The sequence below is a fragment of the Siniperca chuatsi genome, linkage group LG19 (assembly GCF_020085105.1).
Source record: "Siniperca chuatsi isolate FFG_IHB_CAS linkage group LG19, ASM2008510v1, whole genome shotgun sequence".
Taxonomy (NCBI): domain Eukaryota; kingdom Metazoa; phylum Chordata; class Actinopteri; order Centrarchiformes; family Sinipercidae; genus Siniperca; species Siniperca chuatsi.
In genome coordinates this window covers 18,904,647-18,923,211 of record NC_058060.1, presented here as the reverse complement: position 1 = coordinate 18,923,211, position 18,565 = coordinate 18,904,647, and the positions used below count along the sequence as shown (strand labels likewise).

The 18,565-nt window shown below is 40.4% G+C and overlaps 1 protein-coding gene across 5 annotated transcripts in view; it reads right to left on the bottom strand.

Moving 5' to 3' along the window:
- Window positions 1–678: 678 nt before the first annotated feature.
- The window catches only part of smarcd3b (SWI/SNF related, matrix associated, actin dependent regulator of chromatin, subfamily d, member 3b), a 40,856-nt gene continuing 22,969 nt past the window's right edge, over window positions 679–18,565 (bottom strand). For 2 of the 5 annotated variants that reach the window (XM_044175865.1, XM_044175863.1), the window contains exons 3-14: window positions 16,319–16,408; window positions 14,056–14,098; window positions 11,673–11,795; window positions 11,413–11,538; window positions 10,693–10,788; window positions 6,826–6,927; window positions 6,400–6,561; window positions 6,036–6,133; window positions 5,152–5,287; window positions 4,083–4,205; window positions 3,463–3,564; window positions 679–3,346 (exon numbers count right to left, since the gene is read on the bottom strand). In XM_044175865.1, coding sequence (XP_044031800.1) covers window positions 3,293–3,346; window positions 3,463–3,564; window positions 4,083–4,205; window positions 5,152–5,287; window positions 6,036–6,133; window positions 6,400–6,561; window positions 6,826–6,927; window positions 10,693–10,788; window positions 11,413–11,538; window positions 11,673–11,795; window positions 14,056–14,098; window positions 16,319–16,408 — 1,255 coding nt within the window. In that variant the 3' untranslated portion in view covers window positions 679–3,292. The remainder of the gene's footprint in view (window positions 3,347–3,462; window positions 3,565–4,082; window positions 4,206–5,151; window positions 5,288–6,035; window positions 6,134–6,399; window positions 6,562–6,825; window positions 6,928–10,692; window positions 10,789–11,412; window positions 11,539–11,672; window positions 11,796–14,055; window positions 14,099–16,318; window positions 16,409–18,565) is intronic. The other 3 variants (XM_044175864.1, XM_044175867.1, XM_044175866.1) reach the window with 3 other exon arrangements.

Genomic DNA, 18,565 nt, shown 5'->3' with positions numbered 1-18,565 from the left:
TTGTAAAGTAAATAAAGCTGTCAAATAATTGTAGTGCAGTAAAAAGTACAATATTTGCCTCTGACATGTAGTGGAGTAGAAGTAGAAACTGGCATGAAAAAAAAAAGTCAAGTACCTAAAATTTGTACTTAAATACAGTACTTAAGTAAATTTAAATATAATCAAGTGAAAGAGTAACTTTGTAACTGAATTCATGCAGTTTGTAAGATGTTTTGAAATTGTGGTTCAAACACTAAAACACACTGTTTTGTGTAACTGCAGATGAGGTAAAACTCAGCATATGGAAAAGAAAGCTTGAATGTAACACACGTTCCTTGGTGAATTACTCATATAAATTTGTGATCACTGCAGCAGTACAAGCAGTGTTATTTAAGTCATATTACATATGAAATATTGATAATTCCAACTCAGTTCACTTTGTGATACACTTTGCAAAAATGATCCTTTCTATATTACCAGCATTTCCCTGTAAAACATTTGGATGTAGCTTTAAGAGGCTCAGTTTGACACATTAATATGTAAATTTCTGCAGCAAAGCACAAACGAAATCTAATAACATAATTTACCTACAGAGGGAACCTGTGGTCTAAGTAAAGTTTCTATTATTTGCACAGAAAAGTGCCTACACATCGACATGTCGTGGTCACAAAGGTGAAAAAAAGACACTTTAAGATATCATAGCATTTACAAACTTTGGCAAGCGCTTCTTTATTTACATCCAGGCTGTCTCACAAATGTCACAGCTGTTTTCCCTTTTTTGTAGAATGAAATCACCAAACGAGTTTGCTCTTTACAGATATACAGTATTATGTATACTATTACCTCCCTGTTGGTGACGCACTGACAACAGTGTAAACAGAGAGAACGAGCAGTTCCCACTCTTTAAAACACATGCAGGTGGGTGGGACAAACATGTCAACAGTATGTTTAGTAACAGGAGACACAGTAGTCTGTTTACATTTTGTCAGATATTCTGATACTGTGGTGCTCAAAGCTGAGGTCACCCAGGAGTTGCAGCTTCTAGTTTCCTCCACAAGAGGGTGCTAGTGAATCAGTGACTGTATGACAACAATGTGAATGCCCCGGCCATACAAAGACAAATCACTCCAGGTCAGACACAGGACTAAGATACTACCAATGACTACTGTTTCTCCTCTAATGAGTGCAGTTAATATAACTTAGTAACAAAAACACAGTTCAGAAAAATCACACCTACAGTTAGTTGCTGGTAGGGCTTATCATTTTTGGCAAAAAAGTTTCCAGAAGGCATTTTAACAAGTCTGTTGCTTGTCACACAGACTGCTATGCCAGCTCTTTATATTTACACATACGGTCTCATCAGATGTATTAATTAATGTCCATGGAGCATGCATAGGTCATCGTGAAATCATCCAGTCACTTCTTGTGTATGCTGGGATAATAACAGAGGGTCTCACCCATGACGAAGAGGGTCCCGACAAAGAATTACAGCACAGTGCAAAGAAACCCAGAAAAAGGTTCCAGCTAGAAACTGACTGCTGAGAAGAAGAAAAAAGCCTCCATCTGACATTACAACATATACATACAAGTCAAGTGTCATTTAAAAAAAAAAAAAGTGTAAAATGAGATTGGTGCAGATTATATCGTGTGTTACAGTGACTGAGATTGAAAGTGAGGGAGATCTTTCTTTGTTGCAGCTTCTAGCTCCCACGATAGTTACGGGATGGACCTAAAATAAACCACCCCAACCCAACATAGTACACAGAGGAACACTAACATTCCTGCCCTACTAATTCAAAACTCATGAAGCTCACATACTGCACCATGTAACCCCCCCCCCAAAAAAAAACAAACACACACAGATAGACTGTCGTATACTGTACAGGTGGCCCTGTTAAGGGAGAAAAAAAAAAACATATTTACATTCACATCTCTAGAAAAGAATTCATTTTTCTTCTTCATGTAACATACAAAGTGTAGAAATGGACAACATTCTCCAGACCTGGGCTTAAGTGTTCACTGCAATAACAGTTTTAGGGTTTGTTTACAAACTTGAGGTCTAATTGGCTACAAAATACAAACATTTGGGAGTAAGTTATCTCTGAAACTACCCAAATTGTTCAGATTTGTTAAGACAAGGACATTTTTCCAATTTCTGTTAAACCCAGGTGAGGATGTTTTCCCCCACTTATATTTCAGTGATCATGTTCTCTTCTTCTTGTTGCAACCTTTGGTAACACCTTCAGGACTAACTGGCAATATACTATACAAGGAAGAGGCTGAGTCCCAACATGTACAGGTATATTTATCATTTTGCTATGATTAAGGGAAGAAAAAAGCAATTATTATGATGAGCAATACTCGTTTCTCCTTCATTAAAACACTATTCTTGCTATAAACAGACACGGAGCTGTTAATGTGATAATACTTTAGTTCAGTTAACTAATACTGTTGTAGGAATTAGTGTAAAAAGAAAACAAGTTTGTTTACTGGCGAATGAGACTAAAATGAGACACATTGGAGGTTTTTCCAATTAATTCACTCAAACCTGAAAATGAATGAAATCCACACCTCAGGTTTAAAGATAACATTGACTCCCTGCAACCCGATGTGTCACACTGTAATCTCGGCTTTGCTGGTGTAATTAATCAATCTTTCTCCTAATGAGAACAAATGAAAACACAGTCACACTTACAATCGCACCCCAAAAAATAAACAGTTTCAAAAAGAGTTGTAAAACGTAAAATATGAAGACTCATCCAGAGCGCTGTGAGGATCGACTTACAGCGGCTTACATTTCTGTCGGACACAGCCTCAAACACTTTTAGATGAGAATCCAAAAACACAGCGGCGTGTGTGCAGCCGGCTCAGAGTTTATCTTGATGTATTTGTGACAAATTTACAAAGCAGAGAGTAGAGGATGAAGAGGAAGTTGTCTTTATTAGGCAGTGAGTCTGAGGATGCCTGTGGTCTGAGGGCTTGACCTCTGGGGGTGAATATATGCGGTTAATGATGATGTCCTCACAGTCCTGCACAAAACGGAACAAATACGCAGTGGACGCATATGTGCATTGAGATCTGGGCTTCCATACAAGCACATCGCTGCTGTCGTGAGGAAAAACCTCCTCTAATTTTAAAACATTGGAAAAATTGCTTCGTCATCACTAAGACAAAGGCTGTTTTTTTTTTGAAATTGCTGACATTTTTAGAGTTATGAGGTTTCACCAGACTGCAGCAATGGTCTCAAACACATCCAAACACACACACACACACAGCTCTGAAATCAGATGCAGAGATTCAGGAGGGCCTTGGTTTAGGTGTTGCGCACAGCTAAGGCCTGTTCCAGCTCCTGTCTCCTCTGCTGGATCTGCCGAGGAAAGAGGAGAAGAAAAGAACGTGAATACGTCACGTGAGCATCTAGAGGCGGAGACAGAGCGTTGTTGTGAGGTGAGTACAACAGATAATTAGATGCCGTTTTCTCACTTTGCAGTAGAAATAGCGGCTGACCGCCTCCTGGGACCAGGGCTCGTGGTAAAACGCTGCCCTCCTCTCCTCTTCAGGGTTCCCCACCACGTCTGTCATTAACTACAGCCGAAGAGAAGGTACAATCGTTAATGATAGGACTAAATACAAAAGTCTTTTTCCCCCCCAGGAGTTATGAAAGAAAATACTGGCATAAGACATATTTTTGTTTTTTAATAAACAACATATTGCATGTAATTTGCAGCAGGCAGATATTTTCTGAGGAGGTTCCTAAGTATTTTGGTGATCTTTCATGTAACATTGTCAGGTCAAAATTCCCTCTGGACCAACACATTTTAGCCTCTAGGGGGCATTAGCTGGGCTTTTTTATGTACTGCTAATGGAATGAAAAGCTGACTGTGTGTCTTGGTTACCTTGTGCTCTACTCGGAGGTGAGGATAAAAATGTCTTAATTGCTTTCAAAAATGGTTTAACTGGTTTACATTCATGAATGATCCTTCTGCATTTTATTTTCCACCCCAACATCCAGAACATAAAGACAGCAAGTTGTTTCAATGTGACTTTAAGCTTGAAAGGCAGCACCTTGAGCGTACGTGTGCATTTAAATAGTAGTATCGAACCTTAAGGTCTCGGCTCTGGGATTTGAGCCAGTCCTGGATGTAGCCCTTGGGATCTCTGGAGAAACTGAGCATGAAGTCCCTCTGGATCTTCAGCTGGTTGATGGACTCGATGGTCTCATGGATCTGAAAGAAGTAACAGTAACATACCATACATCAAGGAAAAAGCAGAAACCTCAGTGTTTCCAACAACTACATCTGAATAATCTATGTGTCCTGAAAAAAAAAAATCCAGATTAGACAAAATCTAGAAAATGGATTGTGTATCGACACTCAGAACTAAAATCTAAAAAAACACAGTTCCTCAGGATATAAACATTAGGAACTGGAACTAGACCTGAGCGTGCAAAGCCTTCTTTTCTCGATATAAGATTTTTCTGCCTTGTCTTACTAGTGTCGTAAGTATGGTGATATCCTCAAAAGTGTAGGTGAATGAGATAAAAGAGTGTATCGGACAGAAACAGGTATACCTCTGCCATCGTGCAAATGTAAAATGGCAACACAAGGATCTGCCAAAAAGCAGAACAGGAAATTCTGTGTCCACATTTAATAAAAGCAGCGATACTTGTTGTCAGCGTACGTTTTTTGTCCCACCCCGTCCTTCCTGCTCACTCACAGCAACTTTGACAAAAATGTCAGTTTAAAAGTTTTTCAAAACAAGACGGTGTAGTCCCTCATTCGTCCAGGAGTGTTCCATCTGTGGTTCGATGTGGATTTTCACAATTGAGAATGACTTCCGGATGGGAGCTGAAACGTCTTGAATTTGAAAACATTGTCTAGATGACTACGACTGAAACCTTTTCTACGAAGTGTAAAAGTTAAAATGTGTCTGTTAAACATATATCTTGGGTCAAACATTAATAACAGTTCCCACATTTAAAACAGTAGGGTGAAAAATCCACTGCAAGCAAACTACTGCAATAAAACAAAAGCTCCTGTTAAAAAATACATGCAGTAAAACTGGTTGTTGCCATGACGCAGCTTACTTTACACCTCAGTGTGATTTACAGCATCAAAGGTAAAGTAGAATTTATCCGTATCAATATGTATTCTGTGATGCTGGAGGTCTCACCTTGTTGTCGAGCGAGGCGATTTCCTGCTGGTTGGCGGTGGAGAGGAGGAAGCTGCTCATCTGGCTCTTCAGGGGGTCTTCCACCTCCACGTCAATGTCGTAGCAGGCCGTCTTCTTCTGGTCGTTGGGATCCACGCTGACAGAGCAAAACGTTAATTTATGCACAAGTGAGACATGCTTAAGAAAATCACTACAGAATCTCGAGAGAGAGATCTCTCAATAAATCCTTCAAAGCAAATAATCTGTTGGTGTCTGCAGGATTACTGAATCCATGAAACACTTTTGTTCCCTAATTAGATGTTTCTTTTATTTTTTGTTTCCTTTTGTACAGTGAATAATAACAGTCCTGAGTAATAGTAAGTCTGTGTTACAAATCTACAAAAAACATTTTTTAGGTTTTGACTGTACTGTCAACTGCTGCCACATATTGTTTATGATGTCTAATGGCCACCACTTGTGGTGCAGTAGTGGTTTATTAATTTTATTTCTTATTTAAAATGATTCTATTTTTATGTTTAGTAATAAAGTTAATTGAAAATGCAAGAAAAACACTATAAAACTATTTAGAAAAAAGCTTGAAGACACATTTTCTTACTCCTGAGGCCACACTGAGAAAACAAAGAAAACTTTTATAGCTGTTTTAATAAAATGTCTTTTTAAATTTTCTACAAGTGCAGGGACAAACGTTCTCCCCAAAAACAACATAAATACATCGTGGTACAGATGTCAAAGCAGCAAGAAACCCTCACAGGGGAACATGTACAAAACATACAATAAAAAATCTTCTTCATACTTGTGTCGTCTCGAAAAAAAAAAAGAGATTTTAATCTCCATGAGGCTTTCCTGGTTAAACAAGGTTTATGTAAAGTTAAACAGGAATCTACCTGATAACATGGTTGATGACGATGGGGTCAGGGGGCAAGAGGAGGTTGGTGAGGCGCTGAGGGATCTCAGAGAACTTCAGCCGAGGGCAGTCAAAAATCTGTAGAGGAGGGTACAAATAACAAAAATGCAGGTCAGTTAATAAAAGACATTTTACTTGGTGTATTGATAACTATGGCTGAAAATACCTGAATAGGTTAATTGATTTTCCTGAATAAAATTGAGGCATGTGGACAGACTTTTCTGTACACTTGTAAGTTAAAATATTATATTTGAAATTGTTGCTCACGTTGTCCCAGTAACATCATATTTTCATAATATTTCTGCAACAACAGTGTGATTTATAGCACATACAGAGTCCCATACCTGCTGGAAGTACTTGTCACAGTTGATGTACTCCTTGTCATGGGAGTCCTGCAGCTTGTTGGTCTTGACGTACTGCCAGAGGGCCTGGATGATGCAGGAGCGGGTCTGAGTGTGAATGCCAAGCAGGCGAGCCAGGCGAGGGTCCAGCTTAAACTGGGGAGGCTGCGGAGACGATATAACCGCATGCAACACTTTTTACCGCCCACCTCAGAGCCTTTACATCATCACATCTGACATCCCTATCATATTCGGTTCAAAAATGGAGTCTTAAATGTACTCCCTAATGTTTTTGTAGACTGGTGATTATCAAGAATGTGAGGCCGGCAGCTGATGTCATGGCTTGGATTAGTCACAGGAGTTGTAACAGAGGAGAGTCTATTTCTGGACAGAGTTGTGAGATGTTGTGAGACTGCGTGGCCCCCTCACCTGGTAGTCCAGCATCAGCAGCAGAGTGCAGCGCACGCTCACGTCTCCCGGCCTTTTCACCTGGAAGCCGTCTGTCTCCTGGGTGGTGGGCGTGCGGTGCCACTGAAAGATCAAAACACCACACATTGACCACACACCCCAAACTGAGCCGGTTTATTCAGACCAAATGATAATTTTGTTAGTTTCACACTTTATTAATCAGAATCGCAAATTAATTCCTGCTTTAAAGGCCCTGAAAACCGATTTGTTTCTCAATCAGCTTCGTATTATGAGCGAACACACATGAACACACTTTTTTTCTGCCAAAGTTTATTAGCTTTTCTTACTGGTTTGAAGTGGGTGGGCTCAGTTGGAAAAAGGTAATGTCACATATTTCCCGCACCAATCAGAGTTGAATTTAAAATGTGATGACAGTTATGTGGTTCTTTACTTATGTTGCCAGCACTGTGAGTCAAATGTGGTCAAACCACACCCAGACAGTCCGGATGCAGCAGATTAAATTTTTTAGCCAAGCTAGCGCCATGGCTCTATGAATGGCGATGTCTGTCGGTCACCATTTTGGTCCAGACAGAAATATTTAAACAACTACTGGATGGCTTACCATGAAATTTGGTACAGAAATTCATGGTTTCTAGACGATGTATCTTAATTACTTTGTTGATTCCCTGGCTTTTCCTCAACCATCACTAGAGGTTCAAATTTGTGGTTTTGAGTGAATTATCTCAACAGCTATTGGATGGATTGCTGTGAAATTTGGTACAGACATTCGTGTCAGCCGCAGGATTAATTCTATTAACTTTGGTGATGCCTTAGCTTTTCATCTAGCCATCGGAATTTTAATTTGTTCAATACCTTCAATTCAACACTTTGCTTTAAAACCAAATGACTGCAAAAACTAGCAAATGTTAGCATGCTAACATGCTAAACTAAAACAGTGAACATGATAAACATTATACCTGCTAAACATCAGCATGATAGCATTGTCATTGTGAGCATGTTAGCGTGCTGATGTTAAACTCTTAATTAATAATACCTAGGGATGTTTCTTCCTGAACTTTAACTGTGATTGTTGCTAAATATTTAATGTTACAGAGAAATACTTAGAGAGAGAGATAGATTGATAGATAGATTTGAAACCTAGTTTTCAGGGGCTTTAAGGAAGCCGCAAATGGTTCGAAGCTGGAGATTTGGCACAGTTAACTAATGTACAAAAAGAAAACAAAGAAATCACATGAGTGCAGCTGTATCTAACAGCCTTGATCTTGGCCTAGAGCGCTAAGCCTGTGGTTTGGTGAGAAGTTAAATTTCTGCAAAGTAGCCATGCACAGTGTGCTGAGAAACCAAGATAGCAAAAGGTTAACCATGTGGCTGTGTAGCTGAATGTTATCACACTATCAGCCCAGCCAAATACAACTATTTCCATAAGATTCTGTGTTCTAGTCTTTGTGTTTACATATATCAGAACCTCCTCTGTATTTAACCGCAGATGAAATGCTATTTACATCTCCATTCAAACTTAACTGCTGAGACACTGAAAAGAAAAAGCACTTTAAACACCATCTTCAGTACAGTGGATTGCAGTAACTTGGCTTGCAATACAGAGAAATGTTTCCTCCACCAATGGCTGAATCAGAACAGATTGATTGTACATCAAGATAGAGAAAAAATTCTTTTGATGGAAAATCATTCAAAGCGAAGCACCTGAGTGCCTTGCTAAAATACCCTCTTAAAAGGAGAAACCTTGAAAAGTCATAATTTTCCCCCTGAAACACTTAGTGTTTTTTTTTCTTTTAAAGTCAATACATTTTGTGAAGATACGAAGTGAAGGGCAGCTAATGATTGTTTTTTAATAAGCAAGCACTTGTTTTCTCCAGCTCTCACACCTGCATGTTAAAACAACCTTGCAATGTTGAAAATAAAAAAAGCCCTCTCCTTTATGTTGTAACAGAAAATCAATTTATTAAAAAAGAGAGAGGGCAGTCCAGTCTCTCCATCTGTTTTATTTTGTATTTATCCAGTGGGAATGTAAAAAGGAGCAGGTTAGTTGGGGTGATTGTAGAGACATCACAAAATAACAATTTTCCCTCACTGACCCTGACTGCATGGCTGAACAGTCTGATTCACTAATTTGTCCAGCATATAAAAGCTCTTTATAACTAATGGGTGTGATCTCAAATTAAAGCACCAATTTTCCAGGTGACCAACAGGCAAGTTGTACAGGTGGTTCCAGTTTTTATACTAAGCTAAGCTAGCTTCATATTTAATGGACAGATGCAGGAGTGGGTATCGATCTTCTCATTATCTCTCTGCAAGAAAAAAAAAATGTATTTCCCAAAATGTTGAACTATTCTTTTAAGTAATTGGACATTAACACATGTTCTGTTGTTTTGTCTCCGTGCTCCAACTCATTGGATTTGAAATTAAGCAATGATTATTGGGTTTAAGTGCAGAGTTTCAGTTTTAACAGACCTTTTTCACAGCAGACTTGTCATACAAAGAAAGGCACAAGTGAAGCTTATTTCATTAACGATGTCAGTTCCATTAAAGCCCTTACACACCTGTAGTCCACCCACACAGGTGTTTTTGCTGATGTTGCCTGATTAGACCTTTTCTTAAAGCGGCTATAATGGATATTATATATAACAATGTATCAAATGAATGTAAAAACAATGTGACTGTGTAAAAGGGGTCGCTCTTAGTGAATCTACAGAGCATTGTCACCAGAATCTGCAGCTCCCCTCAGCTTTACAGAGCTTTAGAGCGAGTTTCAGCTCATTGTTTAGCTGTCTCGTTCGCAAATTTACTGTTTTAGTTCGCTCTCACTGCTCTCCTAGCGTAATTTTCGGATGCAGCAGGCAGCTCTAAAAAACCCACTGTACACTACTTGCCCAGCACCAAATGTCAGACAGACACAGTTAGAGACTAGCTGGTGAATATAGTGGAGCATTTAGCAGCTAAAGAGTCAGATATTTCCCTTAGGAGTTGGTGGAGACAAAAAACAAAGCTAAAAGAGAGTGAATACTGAACATTCATTAGGTGGTTTAAGCTGTCACTTCTGGTCACAAATTACCACCTCTGTCGCTTTGCACGAAGTTCAATCTGGTTGAACTTTGATGTGTAAAATCGCGAGGCTCTTCAATGTCCAGCCAGTTCGATACTGATTGTTTATGTCCTTGTTTTATAACCGCACAGTGAAATTATACAACCAGCAGAGAAGTACGGAGACAGAAATTAGAGACAATGTTTGATGAGAAGCTTTATAATTTACAATTTTGTTGATTGCAGCAACAGTTCAACCCTACCAATGCTTTTTCCTTTCCCTCCTGCTTTCCGCCACACCATGCGAGTAAATGTCATCTCTCCACTGTGGAGGCGTTTGCTGACTATAGCTGCCTTCCTCCATGAAGACGTAAGACGCAAAACAAACTTTTTAGAGTCACCTTTCAAGACAACAAGGTTGACTTTTCATTACCCAAAAGACATATTTTAGGTTGAGTGTTCCTTTAAAAGTCAGTGTTTTACCCTCATGTTTAATTTCAAATCTACTGTGCTGCAGCAAAAGTGTGTTACTGTCCAAATACTTACAGACTGTACTGTATTACCTGCCTAGCATGTTAGCACGTTTGTTATTTGCAACTAAAAGTATAAAATTAAATACAAAGAAGCAGAGCATGTAGTGATACCACCACTGGTGACATTTGAAGGTGCTGCATATCCATGTGCTAGCTGACATTCATTCATTTCACACTGATCATCGTGATAAACAATAAAAAGTCTGTAAGAAAGGTTGATGAGATGGTGGGTTTGAAGTTCTTAAATGAGCCTCTTCCTCTGTGCACAAGGTGCAGCTGCTATGTTTGAACTGACCTCAACCAGGTGGTTGTCTGGGCCGTAGAGGTCTTTGTCCAGCTCGATCACCAGGCTCTTAAAGAACGAAGAGAACTTCTTCTTCTGCTTCCCCGGCTGTGAAACAGACAGAGACAGAGAGGTGGTCAATTAATATCTAAAATCAGACACATACTCACATCAAACACACAAGCAAACATGTGCCGCCATGTTTATAGCAACATTACTCGTCAAAAACCCACAACAGGCCGAGTGAGATCAGAAAGAAAGACATTCTCAAGGTCCACTTCCTCCGAGCTCAACCAGAAATATTTGTGGTTTGTGAAACCTAAATGTTTCCTACTGCTGTGAAATGACGGCCTTGCTGGGACTGCTGAGAACATCAGAGCTTTTTGAAGGGAAGCTTACGACACAAAACAAACGTAAGAGCACTCTGCTTTTCATGCTACATTTACAGTCTCTCTCTAAACACTGTTCACAACATCATCAAGTTTTTTGTGCACATCATTACAGAGAGTTACTGCTGGCCAAAAACGACCCAGAGCAGCACACTTTCATACTAAATGGGAAGATTATGATCTCAGTTATTTTTTTTAGAGGACAAGCAGCTATTTGAGTCACACTGAATTCATCCGCCAGAGATGACATAACACATCAGCATCACAGAAACTGTTTTTTAAAGTTATTTCACTATCTAAGTCAGTGTGAGTGTACTGTATATTTTTGATGAACAAAACTCACGTCATCCAGCAACTTCCCCTCAACTCGCAGTTCCCACGATGCAATGCTGCCATCTGAGTCATCAGCGTCAGGTCTGGCAGGGTTGAAGGTGTTGGATATGTAAAGTCTCAGTTTACGCTTTTGCTGCTGACACAAGGGCACATAAAATAGCACAGTTTAAACGGACATTTTTTAAATAACATTTTTGTCCTTCCAGAAATGGATAATTGAGGACAGCAGGGTACACTGGCTCCTCATTAGTCACATTTTCTTGTCCTTACCTTCATTGGTCTCTTCAGTGCTTCCTGGATGTCCACACGTTTGCGCATGATGGTCTGGTCCAGTTTGCGCTCAAACGCCAGCAGATCCATATAGGCCTGAGACTCGGGGACCAGCTCACGGATCTGCTCAGAGGGGAGATAATCTGATGTTAAAATCTTTAGATCACATCAACTGCAACATTTCGCACATACAAGATCAAGATGTCAGATTTCCTTTACATCTACTATCTGCCTTGGTGCTGTAGAGGAGATGTAGACCCATAACATATAGTTTCCTTTCAAGGAATGCTATAATACGTAGAATAACAGGAAAGGAATAGTTCAACTTTTTGTGAAAAATGCTTATTCACTTTGCTGCCGAGAGTTAGATTTGAAGATCGATACCACTCTCATATCTGTAAACTACAGCCAGCAGCCGGTTAGCTTAGCTTAGCATTAAAGACTGGAAACAGGGGGAAATAGCTAGCCTGTCTCTGTTCAAAGGTAACAAAATCCACCTACACTAATTAACATGCTACGTCTCATTTGTTTAATCTGTACAAAAACTGAAATGTTAAAATGACACATTCTAGTTTTAGGGGGATTATGTGCCAGACTATTTCTTGGGCGGAAGCAGTGACGTCCTGGAGTTTATTACCTTTCAACAGAGTCAGGCAAGCTGTTTGCTCCAGTTTCCAGTCTTTATGCTAAGCTAAGCTAACCAGCTGCTAGCGGTAGCTCCATATTGAACAATCACATATGAGTGTGGTATCGATCATCTAACTCTGCAAGAAAGCGAATAGACGAAATTCCCAAAATGTCAAACTATTTATTTAATTTCTCCTTTCAGGTAAAATTCCACACATATTCTGTATCAACTTGTCGCAGGTCTTCATTGACACTGAGTGAAATAATCAAACCCAAGACTCAAGGCTACACCTCCATCAAATGGAAATTTTCTCGATGTCCCCCAAACTTCAACTTGACATATTTGCTATATTTAGAAACTGGGATCTCCACTAGAATTTGAAATAAAGTTCAGAGGGTTTGAACTTGAACTGAAGTTTGGCTGCACAGCATGAGTTTGTGCTGAATGACCCACCGGTTCGACTCCAGCCAGGGACTTATGCTGCACGCCGTTCCCCATGTTTCTCCCCTGATCTTGCCAGTATCATCTAACTAACGCACAAAAATACTTAAATACAAAAAAGGACTGTTTAACTCTTGGTTCCAGTTTCTTTATCACATGAAGCTAGCGATGTTCCTAAGCAAACCTACGGGACAAAGACTAAAACAGCAAAACCCAAGGTTCAGAGGTTCATATAAAAGATCAGGAGTTTGAAAGGACTAAGGACCAAATACCTTGTCATCCCATAAAACAAAACTTATTAGAGTACATGGAGCAGACATAACTGTAACAGATAAATTTGCTCTAAATGAGACTTATTTTTCTCCAAAAGCTTTTTTATTCTTTAACTTATAGAAAGCTGACAGGAGTAGAAATGTCCCATTGCTGCTGCCACCATTAATACGGTGGTCCACCCCATCCTGGGGACACTGGGGGATCAAAATGAGATGCAGAGTGTGCAGCCAACCAGCCAGGACTCAGACATTACCATACCGATGAAAGTCCTCGGAGCATCAAGGGCTGCTGCTTACTTACCAAACTGTGCACACACACTCCTACAGTTCACTCCTTCTCCTCCCTCCCTCGTCTTTCCTCTTTCATGTTTCTTTATAAATGGCTGCCTTCATTGTTCCCTCTCATTCCTTCTCTATCTCCATCATACTGCCTTTCACCAGGCTGATGTGCCGAGCAGATGGAGGAGTGTGGCAGACATTCCCTGTCCCTGACTCATTATTGTGGAGTGGCGCCTCAGCCATGCCTACTGCTATCTCTGTGTCTGGGTTATGTTAGGGGATAAGACCTGAGCCAAGACGCTCACAGTCTCCATAGTCTTAGTGTAAAAGCTCTCTGTGTGCTGGCCAGGACGTGGTGAGGTGATGGCGTGGCACAGGGCCGAAAACTGAGACCACAGGATGAAAATCACAACCTCAGTCGGCACAGACTCACCTGTGGCAACATGGTGATTCTGCCGCCTCTTTCAGTACTACTTGTGGTTGCGTCTCTGCCATATCCCGCTGACTATTCCAATCTAAATCAATGAGCCACCGTCCAAATAACAGAATGAAACCCTAAAGAAAACCCCCTAAAACCTCCTGATCGCTCCCCTTCATCCTCTCTCTTCTCATTTGGAAATAACACATAATCATCTGGCCCTCTGCGCCTTCCAAGAACCCCTGACATCAAAAACCGACCAGGATTTTTCTGTTCTGCACACAAAAGATAATAACACTCACACAGAAAACACAGAGCAACAAAGGTAAAAATATGCAGCCTCACCCTTTGCGGAAGAATCTTGTCTGCCATTTTCCTTCTCTTAGCACTAGAGAGAGGGAGAGAAAGACAGAGAGAAAGAGGAAAAAGAGAGCATGTTACTATGGTGACTGATAGCGTAGCACCCAGGCCATCTGCTAAAATGCTGGGCCATATCCAGCACCCCAGCATCCCAGCTGTGTGTGTGTGTGTGTATGCATATGTGTGTGTACGTGCTCATGTGTTTGTGTGAAATGCAGCGGTCCACCTGGAGAGCGAGAGCCTCCCAACAGCCAAAAAAGTGTCACATCACACATCTCTTGCCTGACATTTATTCGCTGCACACACACACACACACACACACGCACACACACACTCTGCAGAATCACTGGGGTCGTTGCAGCAGGACTCGGGTGGTGACAGGATGTGTGTTCAAGAGCTTTTAGGAATGCAGTGTCTTCAAGATTAGGAGAATGTATGTGTGTGTAGATATTTTCATTCATGAATTCCTGGCATTTCCTGCTGTGTGAGAACATTTGTTTACCAATACCATGTTTTTTAAAAAATCTTATACTTACCAAGGAGAGACCAAGAACTAAGAACTCTGTGCCAAGTTGGTGCCTTTGTCAGAACTTTCTCACTAGGTGACATTGATTAAAAAAACAACACTACAGCTTCCTTTTCTATTCAAGTTTCCTTAAATATTCAATCTGTGGACACCTGTGATATGCACTACACTGCAAAAAGAGCAATTAAAAAAAAAGGTCAGAATAATTTATTTTAGGATGATTTAATCATATTTTTCTCATCAAAGATAAATAATCCTGCCTTGTTGGCAATTCATGTCTTATTTCAAAGATTTCAGATTTTTCTCTGTGGTCCTGTTTTAGGATATAAACTCTTAAACTGAGCTAATTAAAAGACACTTGAAAGCACCTTTATTGTATTGAAGTTACACAAGTTTTTTGCCAAGAGTTAGATGAGAAGATTGATATCAATCTCATATCTGTCTGCTAAATATAAGGCAACAGCCAGAAGGTGGTTAGCTTAGCTTAGCATAAAGACTGGAAACAGGGGGAAACTAGCTACCCTCGCTCTGTCTGAAGGTAACAAAATCCGCCTACCAGCAGTGTTAAAGCTCATTAACACCTACTATCTCCTTTGTTTAGTCTGTGCATGAAATTCAAGTGTAAGTTGTGGTTTTACAGGTGGTTAGTTAGCACTTCCAGCCAAGAAATAGCCGTGCATTTTTTTTACAGATTTAACAAACAACAAACATAACGTGTTAAGAAGCGAGCTTCAGAGGTGCCTCTTGGCAGATTTTGTTACTTTCCAACAGAGCCAGGCTAGCTGTTTCCAGTCTTTGTGCTACGCTAGGCTAACTGGCTTCATATTTAGCATACAGGCACAATAGTGTATTGATCTCCTCATGTGACTCTCTGCAACAAAGTGAATAAGGGCATTTCCAAAATTGTCGAATGATTCCTTTCAAGGGTAGATAGTCTTTATATGCTAGTTCAAAATCTTTTGCTTACCTGATTTTTTTTTTTACTAGGAGTGGGCAATATGAATAAAATCTTCAGTATAGGTCATTTTATATTGCGATATCAATATTTATTGTGATTAAATTTGAAATAGTCTGTACATTTTCTGGAAAGAGAAAGATAAAATAACTAAATGGGAATGTCGGTTTTTGGCTAATAAAGATGCATGTTGGTTAATAACATTGCCAACAATGACCTTTATATTTCTATTGTCTCATGGTATATATATATATATATATATATATATATATATCGCCCAACCCTATTTGATGGTAGAACATTTCTTTAGATTACATTATATTTCTTCTTGTTTGTAGAAGGGAATTATTTTGCAGTGTAGAGAAATTTCCTATCACAGAGCACTGCAACGGCCTGTGAAGCAGTATGTTACATCAGCATGCCAAATACTGAAACAAGCCTGCTGCAAGGAGAATTGAAAGATCTGGGGGTGCATTGCAAAGGAAAACACAAACCTGCATCACAACAATCCGCCATTTTAAACTGTTTTAAAAAGGGGTTTGAGATTGGATTCTACTTTATTTTTCTGTTCCAGCTCAAATAATCTGTTCCCATCATGCCATGCTCCAGTCCAAAGCATGCACCACTACAATAGGGGTCAACTTCTAGGCCCGTACGTATTGTTGGCCAAAACAACTCATTCAGGGAGTGCTGGCTCAGGTGAAAGGCTAAATAGGCCAGAGTCATCAAACGTAAGAAAACGTACATGCAGCAGAATAAACTCCTACTTTGATCCGAGCGTGGGATCTGATTGGGGCTCTCTCATGTCCATCTGCCTCGTCGGCATCTCATTGGCTCCGGGGAATCCGACTGGCTTCCTAAGAATTGGTGAGGATTCGAAGGTTGTCCGATTAGAGTTGTGGCGAGACACACACTCAGTGGCAGCAAGTACGATGTCAGAGGGCAAACACCTGGTGGTTCTGGCTGTTTGTATGTCTGTATGTGCTGGATGTGTATTAAGTTCAAGGGTCTGTTAGTAGGTGCAAACTCTAAAACTCAGAAAAGGGCAGGCACAGGGAGGGGAATGTAACTGTGTCCATGCATGCACAAAGTGCAGCAGAGGAGGACCTGGGAGGCGTCCTGCTCATCTGAGGGACACGCTCATTCAACAAAGTTTCTCCGTGAACCAAAACAATCATGCTTCACACACGCAGACAGACAATACACTGACAACGGACACATTGTGTATCACAGGGAAGGGAGCAAACAAGCAGTGTGCCAGTTTAGCTCTTTTGTTTGGCTCTGAATTGCAAATATGGATGTTGCATTGATGAAGTATTGTGCAGTGAGCTCTCAAGTGCAGACGAAGACAACATGCACGCTATTTCCACCTTTTTGCTCATTTCCCCAAACCAAATCTCAAACCTTTCTAAGCTTTTCCACTGCCAAAAAAACTAGGTCTTGACCAGATAATTCATCTCCTGTCCAGCACCTTAAACCAGCTGGCCTAGCACCAAGCAAAACCAAGCAAGTTTCTTTATCACATGAAGCTAGCGATGTTCCTAAGCAAACCTAAGGGACAAAGACCAAAATTAACAGCAAAACACAAGGTTCAGAGGTTCATATAAAAGATCAGGGCTTTATAAATAATGCGGTCCTCACGGGAAATAAAAGATGGCATGTTTGAGGCAACGTTCAAGGTGACAGTGAACACAGCAAATCTTTGTTAAGTTTGTTGTTTGATTACACACGGTCAGAACAGCTTCCTTATATTACATTACAATATGCTGTGTGTTTGTTGCTCCCAGATTCGGAAAATGTGAAATCGCAGAACAGTTTTGAGGAAAGTGTTAGTGGAAAAGCCCCAATGTTTCAACTAATTTCATGTAACTAAAGAAGTGGTTCACCCTCAGCCTTTGTGATGCAACGGCACACAGTGATGAAACACAAGAACTTCATAAGAACTACAATAATAAGTCATTGCTAGGCATAAAAAAATCCCAAATTTAGGTTGTATAAAAATGCAATGAGAAAAGCTAGTCAGGGCACAAGAAGAATTTTTTAGACATTTCCACATGGCATCAACTTTGCCAAAGATAAAATGCATTTGAAATGTTATACTCAGGATGATGCTGGAATATTTTTGACAGAGTTTTGTCACAAAAACCTTTAAAGCACACATGACATAAATCCAACCAGACAACTTTGCTTTAAAATGTTTTTTAAGAACCACTGGCTCCAGTACTCCCTGCTATGAGACACACTTACCACAGAGGTAAAAGCCTACACTTCTTCTACACTTTTACATCATTGTGTTTGGGGTAATAGAAAAGTTTTTCAACCCTGTCTCCTAGAAATTACATCTATATAGAACTAATTTGCAGCAGCAAATACGTTTTCTATTAACATAATGAGAAAACATTGTTAATTAATGTATTTTCCAGGTTGCGTAACCACACGTGGGACACATCTTGGTCTCTGGTGTCAAAGTCCTGTGCCCACCATCCACACCGACCATCTGCCTATGAGTTTTGCGTGGTATACAAACGTCGTGCTTCCTGAAGTACACAAATTGTTTCCCCAAAAAACATATTTGGGGAAACAAATTAATAGTATCTAAACGTAATTTCTAGGACACAGGGTTGAGTATTCACAACACTTAATGCAAAGCAAACCAGAATTAAATCCTATTTTTAGCAGCAGCTTCGCGTAGGACAGCGTTTGTTCTGCAGAGCGAGCGTAGCTGGGACCATAAGGTCTCAATGACACTGCAAACACAGGTGGCCCGCCCTCAGCTGGCAGCCGCGTGGGGTCTGAGCAGGATGGAGTAGAGCGGGGAGCTGGAGCATCAACTTGTTTGCCAGAGGACACACACTCTCACAAAGAAACAGAGAGCCAGAGAGACACCTGGACGGGTCACCCTGGACCATCGATCAGACCCTCGGCAGCCAGTCAGGCCGCTCTGGGGGTTGAGGCCCTGACGCAGGACAACATTTCCCCTGACCTGTTCGACAAGCCAGCTTAATTGTAAGTGG